This window comes from Monopterus albus, unplaced genomic scaffold (genome assembly GCF_001952655.1).
Source record: "Monopterus albus unplaced genomic scaffold, M_albus_1.0 scaffold83.1, whole genome shotgun sequence".
Classification (NCBI taxonomy): Eukaryota; Metazoa; Chordata; class Actinopteri; order Synbranchiformes; family Synbranchidae; genus Monopterus; species Monopterus albus.
Window position 1 is genome coordinate 1,395,073 of NW_018127963.1, and position 8,950 is coordinate 1,404,022.

The window sequence follows — 8,950 nt, forward strand, 5'->3', positions numbered from 1 at the left end:
GAGACAAGATGTTGAGAACGCAGGACAGAGAGGGGGAGAGATGAAGGTGAGGGTCATCATTTTGTTGCTACTGTCATTTGTTTAATTTAGCCCTTAGCTGAAAGACTAGCTGATTAGAGAAACTAAAAGACAGTACCACCATGCATTCTTTGTACTTAGGTGACTCAACCAGTGTGACACCGATTACCTTACAATGGGAGTAAGAAGTTTGGGTGGTACAGTACTTGCCCCAAAAACTATTTTCATACTTGTCATCTCCAACCCGGTCATTCTTTGGTTGGTCCAAAATGTGGGTCTGGTTGTGTGATACTCAGTCCAGGGGTCTACACAAGGCCCATTACTCACTCACATTCACCTATGAGAGTTTGTCCATGTACATACTGCAAAAAAGTGAAGCTAGGGAGAAATGGACACAGCGGGGAAGCTGAGGGGGGCATGAATTAAACATCACATATGGGTGTTTGGTGAATTTACATCATTAACATTAGAATGCTGGTTTTCCAGGAGAAGGGTCAAGGTAATGCAAGTAAATTGAGAATTTATTGGGGTCAAAGTGTTTATTCGTCATATGCACAGTTAGGAAACATGTTTCCTTGTACAATGAAATTCTTACTTTGCCGTCCACATGAATGCCACAAAATACAAATGAAATATAAAGTAGATGAATAAGTAACACAAAATCTAAGGCACTTTAAGCAGCAATATAATAAAAATATATAAGAATATAACAAAATGTATGCTGCAGCATGTGCAGCAGTCAACAGTCAATGTGCAATTATGCATGTGCAAACTGAGAATGTAAACCGTACATGACATATTTCCTGGTAATAAACTTTTTCAGTCTAGAGTTTTTCAGTCTAGCGGTCCTGCATTTCACACTTCTGAACCTCTGGCCAGAGGGTAGGGAGGTGAACAGTCCATGCTGGGGGTGGGTGGGATCCTTGAGGATGGAAGCAGCTTTCCTTTTTTGTCTGATCATTGTGGAAGAATTTCTACTTCTTTTTCTTTGACACATTGTATTTATTTTGTACACAATATACATTATTCTATGGGCAGCCCCCCAAGATCCCACAAGACCTGTGATTGTGACAAAAGCTATTTAAAAATAGGTCAGTGCAAACCATCACATGCAGAGAGTGGTAAAGGCTGCAGAGAAGATCACCAGGACTCCACTGCCCTCTCTGCAGAGCATTTACCACCGCAGGGTGTGTAGGAAAGCTGCCTCCATCCTCAAAGCTCCCACCCACCCCCAGCATGGACTTCTTGTTGTATTTTTATTGTGCTTCTTTCACTTGCTGCTTTAAAGTTCGTTAGATTTGTGTTATTACTCATCTACTTTATATTTCACTTGTATTGTGTGGCATTCATGTGGACAGCAAAGTAAGAATTTCACTGTACAGGGAAACACGTTTCCCAACTGTGCATATGACAAACACTTTGACCTCATGTTAGCTGCTTTAACCACACTGATGTGAAAGTTTGTCTTTCTTAAAAAGCTTTAATTTCACCAGTGAACTCTGCAATCGATCAGCCATTGTGCACATGTACAAGAAGGCATTTTAGAACAGCTAATGCTGACAGCTACATCAGCACACAATAGCTGAAAACTAAGGAAAGTTTCAAGTCTTTGCAAGTTTACTCATACCAAAACAACATGCTTTCAGTCAAATCGGGGTTTGGTCAAAGGCAGGGGAATGCATCACTTTAAATCCTACCAGCACAGTAAGAAATTATTCTTAAAACTTGTAGTAAGGACACTTACAGAAGGGAAGGAAAAAAAATTATCTATTGAGAAATTGGCTGAGAGATCGGGGACTGGCCTGTGGGAGGCTAAATGACACCTGGCTAACAGGAACCTTGCTGATCATGGCTTGCGTGCTGTTCTTTAACAGAAGATTGTACAATGGGATGGAGAACGTTATGGTGCGTTATGTACCTGACATTCTGTGTGGGGTTCCACCTCTCTGAAGGCAGCTCGCCGCTCTGTGGGTCATCAACTGGTGGGTGCAGGATAGAGATACACACATCTCCGTTCTAGTGACATAGGAAAATAGACCAGCATGTTCAGACAACATTTTATAACTACTTAAACACAGTTTCAGATTCAAGTATTACATTTAAAAACCCAGCAGTCTTATTCTCATATATGCCCTACACACTATTAACCAAGCCTATGCCTGCTTGCTTTCGACACCACCAGCAACAGGAGTTGTGCACGTTCATGAACTATCCTCTCATTTTAGGAAGAGGCTCTTTGGTTTTATCATTCTGAAATAATTATGAACTATTTGGAGTTATGAGAGGCGCAAAGCTAATCTAGAGATACCCAAGAATAAACATTAAATGACTGGAAAAGAGCATGCCATGGGGACTTTAAACTACTCATAGTTACCTCATAAATGTTGGGATGCCACATTTTGGTGAGGAAGCGGAAAGCAGGTGGAGAGTATGGGTAGTCGACAGGGAACTTGATCCGAGCCTAAGGGGAAAAGCCACATTAGTAATGTCAGAGGCAGGCGGCATATCCACACTTCTCCCTTGCCAACAGACAAGTCATGACTGCTTCCCTACAAGCTGTTACCATTTGGGAGAACCATTCCCACTGGTTAGGCAAACACAGACTGAGTAGCTAAAACCCAGTACAAAGCTAATGGTCAATCTCTTTAGTTGTACTCTGCACATCATTTTAGTGCACTAGTGGTGTTGTTTGAATTGAATCCACATGTAAGTTTGCTAAAAACTACCCCGCAGGGTTAAATGAATCCAGAATGCAAGTCTGTACAACACAACTCACATGTTGATTTGAGGCTAATCTTTTTTTGTATATCCCAATATCACAAATTTTCCTCATGGGACTTTACAATCTGTACTCTGTCCTTAGGCTCTTATACATGGCTTTTTCTTCAGAGAGGCTACTTTACTAGGTACACCTTTATGTAATTCAGTGGAACACTTCCACCATAACAGCTGTGTTTATGACGCTCAAAATGTTTGTTTTTGGTGAAACAGTCATAAATTCAATTATATAATTATTATTAAGGTCATGGTTAAAGGCAGTGTTGTACTGGATTCTATCATGTCCAGAGGTGTCTATTTTTTTAATCTTCCCCAGCTATGTACATGAGAGGGCCAGAATATTAGGAACACCTCTGAATATAATCTAGTCAAGTACAACACCACCTTTAACTATGACCTCAATAATAAACATATAACCAAATCTAAATATGACAATTTCCCCAAAAATTGAAAGCATTCTGAGCTTCATAAACACAGATGTTAAGGCGGAAGTGTTACACTGACTTGAATAAAATTGTACAGGTGTACCTAAAGAAGTGGCCAGTGAGTATGTTTTACACCACTAAATGAAGATCTCTACAGTCATGCTCAGCTTCAATAGTGAAAGAAAACCATACAGTAATAGCTGGAGAGTCGTGGCAGAGCATTCTGAGGTGGCCGAACACGGAGGATAGTGTAATGAGATCTAATGCGGAGGGAGGGAAGCTTGCTGTGCGTTCAGCTGCCAAGTGAGTGAAGCTTAGAGAAACATCGGTGGGTCAAGGGGTCTGGTGGTATAAAGACACACTCGTCACTCACAGCATGTGACCTTCTACTGATTCTCCTGACACACACACATGTTGATTCTGCATGGTCAGCTGGTCCTCACCACAGTGAACTGATGAGCAGGAGGATGAGATATCAGTGACATGGGAGCAGGAAGGGGGTGGAGTGGTGGTAGTGGGAGGAGGAAAGAGGGATTTCACTTGGAACAAGGGGAGCTGTGCTCTATATCACTATAGTGCTTCAGTCGTCCTTGACTGCATTGTGGCATTTAAATGGGGTTCAGACAAAAACGCTACAAGTGTGACCTACTATTCATCACCAAATCTACTGTTAACCATGTGTTAGAGCTGTGTTTCAGGGTCTAATGTTACTGAAGTGGGTGTCAGTATGTAGCAACCTCCACAACATCAAAACATTTTCTATGCTGGATAGTTAGCGTAATCCTGATTTACAACCAACATAATAAACCTGTTCATGCCATATAAAATCATTCCGAAGAAGAAACATTGATAGTCCATAGAGGAAACGCACTAAATCTTAGGGTCTGCCTGACCCTGCCAAATCTGTTCAGGCTGGAGTGAAAGGCCAGGCTGCAGCATTGGCTTGTCTTCCAAAACAGTAAAAGCATCAAGATCATATCTGTCCATTGGCTGAGAACTCAGCAACGGAAATCTTATTTCGTACATTTCTAGAAAACTCTCCCTCACCTCATGTCCAACTGACTGTGAAATGTCTGCTTTGAGATAACAGTGCAATGCCCGTTTTCTGTTGACCCAAGTAACATGAGCTGACAGCTATGGCGTCTGCCAGAGAGGATGCTTTAAACAGTACAATCTCATCAGTAGCCATCCAGCATTACAATTCACAAAACATTTCAATATTGGGTGGAAATGGTTAAAAAAAAAAAAAAAAAAAAAAAAAAAAGAAGAAGAAGAACCACGGAGTATTCGGTGAGGCACAAACGTATGCCAACACTTCCAATGGGCAAAGTGGTTTCATTTGTTTTCTGCTGCACTTCTGCTTTTCCAGCAGAACAGCGTGTGAATAAAAAGCTCCCCAGCAGCTTGAGATGTGAACATCCTAAATGTTTGCAACTATGGAATTTTAATAAAAACATTTAAGGGTAAAAAAAAAAACAAAAAAAAAAAACACAAAACATCACCCATTCTTTGACAAACATGTCTGTCCATCCACATGTATCCAAAGAATTCGGTGTTATCTTGGAAACAAAAACCAAATATAGTAGAAAACATACACTCTATCCAACTGTGAAATTGAAACCTTATCGACTCACTCAGCACTGCAGCTTTTATTGTGTAGGGACATCTTTATGCCAGTACATATTTGCACAAGAGCCTGTTGCTGGGAGACCTACACTTCCCATATAATAGCTTCATTCATCATGGTCACATGAGTCTAAATGCAAGCTACAAAGTAAAGCAGGAAGGTGGGGATATGCATTAAGGATAAGCATGGGCATTGATCCCTGTAAGAAGTTAAGAGCATGATTTCACAATGCATCTTACAAGGAGGCTTTAAAACAGTGTTCAAAGTAAGACAATCCCACAAACTGTATTCAAACAAGCAATGCAGACACCTATTTTTAGCATCACTTTATTGGAGACCATAAAACACTAACAATATAATATAATAAAACTTCATTGAACACAACATCGGAGGTCTGAAACCAAACCCTGGGTGGATGTTTTAGAGAAGTGCAACAGAACAGACGAGCTGCTAGGGTTGCTCACTTACTCCACAGCAGGAAGCAGTGTAATTCCTATTTCATCAGTACCAACCACACAAACACAAGAAGGGGCAGGAAGAAGAGAGGGGATGACACAGGTTGGCCTTAGGAGGCCAGAACCAGCTCTCTTTTGAGTTTCCAGGAAAGTTTCAAAGTAGACAGGTCAATAGATCTGTATCTTATTATATACACAAAACTTGGCCTATGCTGTGTAAAACTCATTTTCTACCCACTCTGCCACCATAACCTTTCTGGATCAAGGAGTAACAGTTACAGGGAAGTAACAGTAACAGTGAGTAACAGTTACTGCTTCAGATGTGGCGGCTCAACCCAGATCTCTGCCCAACACAGACCATTAGCCTCAGTACATTTGTTGCAACAAGCTACTGCTGGCTTGCATGTCTTGGCCAACACCGCCCACGGTCAACAGGTGATTTACTCCAAACAGCAAACATGACGTGCAGCCTGTTTTGAGGATGAGAGTGAGTGTACCCACCCTGTGGAAAATGACAGCAAGGAGAAGTAAACCAGGTCAAAGCAAAGATCCTGAACAGAGCAAATCATTTTTCTCCCTGTGCTCCTCTTTACCTTCTCTACAGACCTTAGCACACACAAGAAAGAAAAAAAAAAAAAGGTCCTTGCCCGACACATACAGCTCCCAGAGATTATCATGCTCAGACCCAACAGGTCTCAGCCTCATTAACTCAACCTCCTCAGGAGGAGGATGTAGAGGAGAAGGATTCCAGATATACTGCAACACATGGTAAACTCAAACCAGCCCATACAGCCACGTTTCAGGGGTGTGTTTACCACACTGGTGGCCCATACAGGAGGGGGAAAAGAACACAAGGCCAGGACTGCGGGAGATAGTTACTGCTGTCTACTAGGGCCTCACATTCACCCCTACTCACAGCAGGCTCTCCTTTCAATGAGGCACCACTGCAAAGAAGAAGAAAAAAACCCTTGCTCTCATTTCTCTGTGACACAGCCAGAGGGGGAAACATGACTCCGGCAGCTCAGCCAGGCTCGGCCCAACCCAACCCTCTGCAGCTGGGTTGGGTCCTCTAGGCTTTACCCCCCAACCCCCCTGTACGGATAATACATAGCTAATATGAAGCCTGTACAAATCAAACAGAATGCCTTGAGGAGAAACGAAGGCAGGCAGAAACAGAGTCAGCCACTAAGAAGCTTTAAAAAAAAAAAAAAAGGCCTTCTCAGACCATGTTTTGCCTGTCAGTTGAGAAAACCTTGAGATTTTCAGAAACCCTATTTACATCATAATTACATGCAACAAAAAATTATAATTAAAGCTACGCTGTGCTGACACAGCAGTACAGTACAAGTTCCCAGATCCCAGGCCCTTCTACAGCACAGCAGTCCTGCATCACTCTACATATGCAGCGTAGTTTCTGCTGTACATCATATTGTGAAACCACACAGCCAGATGACTTCACAGCTGTGGATGTAGTGTCTTTTCGTGTTGTTCTGGTGCATGAAACAAAACTGAGCAGGCAACCTGCCAAACATGAACTGACAGTCTCTAGGGTCTCTGAAAAAGCAATGTCATAGTTCTTGAGCAGAGTTTATGGGCCTAAAGTATGTCTTTATGATGGGCCATGTTGTTATCCATATAAATTTAATGATATTATGTTTAGAATTGACAATTTAAAAACTATCACAAATGCAGAGTTCAATAATGACTAAAAGCTGAAAGCAATTTAAAAACTATCACAAGAGTTCAATAATGACTAAAAGCTGAAAATCTAAGTAAATTAAAGTTGGGTTTTTTTTGTGTCTGTAACTGGTGTTTTGACTTATACACATTTGAAACACAATAAAGAGCAAAACTAAAGAAGAACTTCAAACGTCTGATTGTATGTACATTTCTGTCCTTTATGCCTTGTATGGTAAAGCCTATTGGTTATCGCCTGTTAGGAAAGTATGCTCCTGAGCTCCTTAGAAATACAGCAGCTATTGTTTGATGAGTCACTTGATTTGAACTGGGATCATAACAGTAGTTCTAAATTACATTGTTTTACACCTAAAAAGTGCTTTGATTCACTTACATCCATTTTGATCATTTAATGCAACTTTACTGCAGGCAAATTCCCAAGGAGCCTGAAAGAAAAGCAGATAGCTGCTCAGCAAATACCCACTGTGAGCAGCCCATTGTAAACAGGAAGCATCATTATTCCTGACAAAATGCTGAATACGTGCAAGTAAGTTGTTGTGGTTATGAAGTGATGTTGATGAAGTAAGACTGCGTTATTTAATAGAAAAATCACAAATCTGACATTTTGAACTGACATTATGTTCCTGGGGTCAGGGAAGTGTGCAAAGAGAAGTGAAAGAAAGAAAGAAAAAGAAAAACAGTGGAGAGACTGACTAAAAAACACAGCTATAAAATGACTAGCACAGTTGATGGTTCACAACATGGTCATCCAGTTGAATTGGACTATAAAATTACAGAACCTCCCCATTAATTTTAATTATACAGTTATATAAAAATTTCCAACAGCCCTATTTTAAGGTTTCATATTTAAGGCTCAGACTACATTTGACTAAAGAAGACAGTTTATCATAAACTCAGCTGCTCTGCTTAATGTACTGGCTATAGAACCAACTCACATCAGACACCCAGGGCCTGGAGAAATACTTCACAGGACAAAGCATTAGACATACAAACAAAAGGTGCTTAGGCCAGGAAACATCTCAGAACCAAGGGAGAGCTCCGGCATAAGGGCCTACTGTGAGACCAACATGTCAATTGTAAACTTATTATGATAAGGTAGTGTGTTTATGTATTGTGGATCTAGTTATCTAATGGTGTTTCAATATTTCAAGTAATCTCAGTCCACTGTGCACCTGTAGTCATCATGCTTTCATCCTGGTGTGACTCTTAAAGAGCAACACCCATGTGAAATAAATATCTGACTCAGCCGAGTTTTATGTCGTCATTACTTGCTTTGTTTTGAAGGAAAAGGCAGCACGTCAGAACTACTTGGTTTCTTGGGTAACCTGGTCATAACAGTCCCCCCCCCCCAACTGGAATATGGCAAACTGGTCGGATAGAAACCCAGCACACTACGATGAGTCACAACCATGCGGTGGCTTTCACAGCCAGGCAGTGCATTCCTGGCCCGACAAAGGAATCCTGTACACAGCACACACTCCGATATACAGAACGCTTTCTACAGTAGCCTGGATGGGGCCCTGTGCTTGGGTTCACAGGCTTGAAAAAGACCAGAGGGAAAAAGAAAAGGCTTCTCAAGAACAGGAATAACAAAGCACTGTACTGTACAACTGAGGTGATATGATATGTTGGATAATCAGTGGGAGCCATTACTGATATGGAGACAACTACAGTTAATGTGGGACATACATAATGAGGCCGTGACAAAAAACCCTTGTACAAGATGACCATGTACAGTTTCAGCAAGTTATTTTTGTTGACTACATTCAATCTTCTTTCAGGGCTCTAACCTATGCCCGTTCCCTTTTTTTTTTTTTTAAAGATTGTGCCAATTTAATAAAAGCTTATTATCTTTTGTTTGGTGTACAATAAAATAACTATCTAGAGCAAGCTTGAAGCAGACCTAGCAGGCTTTTATTTGACTATGACAGACAAATTAATAAACCAAA

At 41.0% G+C, this 8,950-nt stretch overlaps 1 protein-coding gene across 2 annotated transcripts in view; it reads right to left on the minus strand.

Annotated features, from left to right (window-relative positions):
• cdc34a (cell division cycle 34 homolog (S. cerevisiae) a) overlaps window positions 1-8,950 on the minus strand; it is an 11,739-nt gene that overhangs the window by 727 nt on the left and 2,062 nt on the right. For both annotated transcript variants that reach the window (XM_020607070.1, XM_020607071.1), the window contains exons 2-3: window positions 2,393-2,479; window positions 1,937-2,034 (exon numbers count right to left, since the gene is read on the minus strand). In XM_020607070.1, the coding sequence (XP_020462726.1) occupies window positions 1,937-2,034; window positions 2,393-2,479 (185 nt within the window). The remainder of the gene's footprint in view (window positions 1-1,936; window positions 2,035-2,392; window positions 2,480-8,950) is intronic.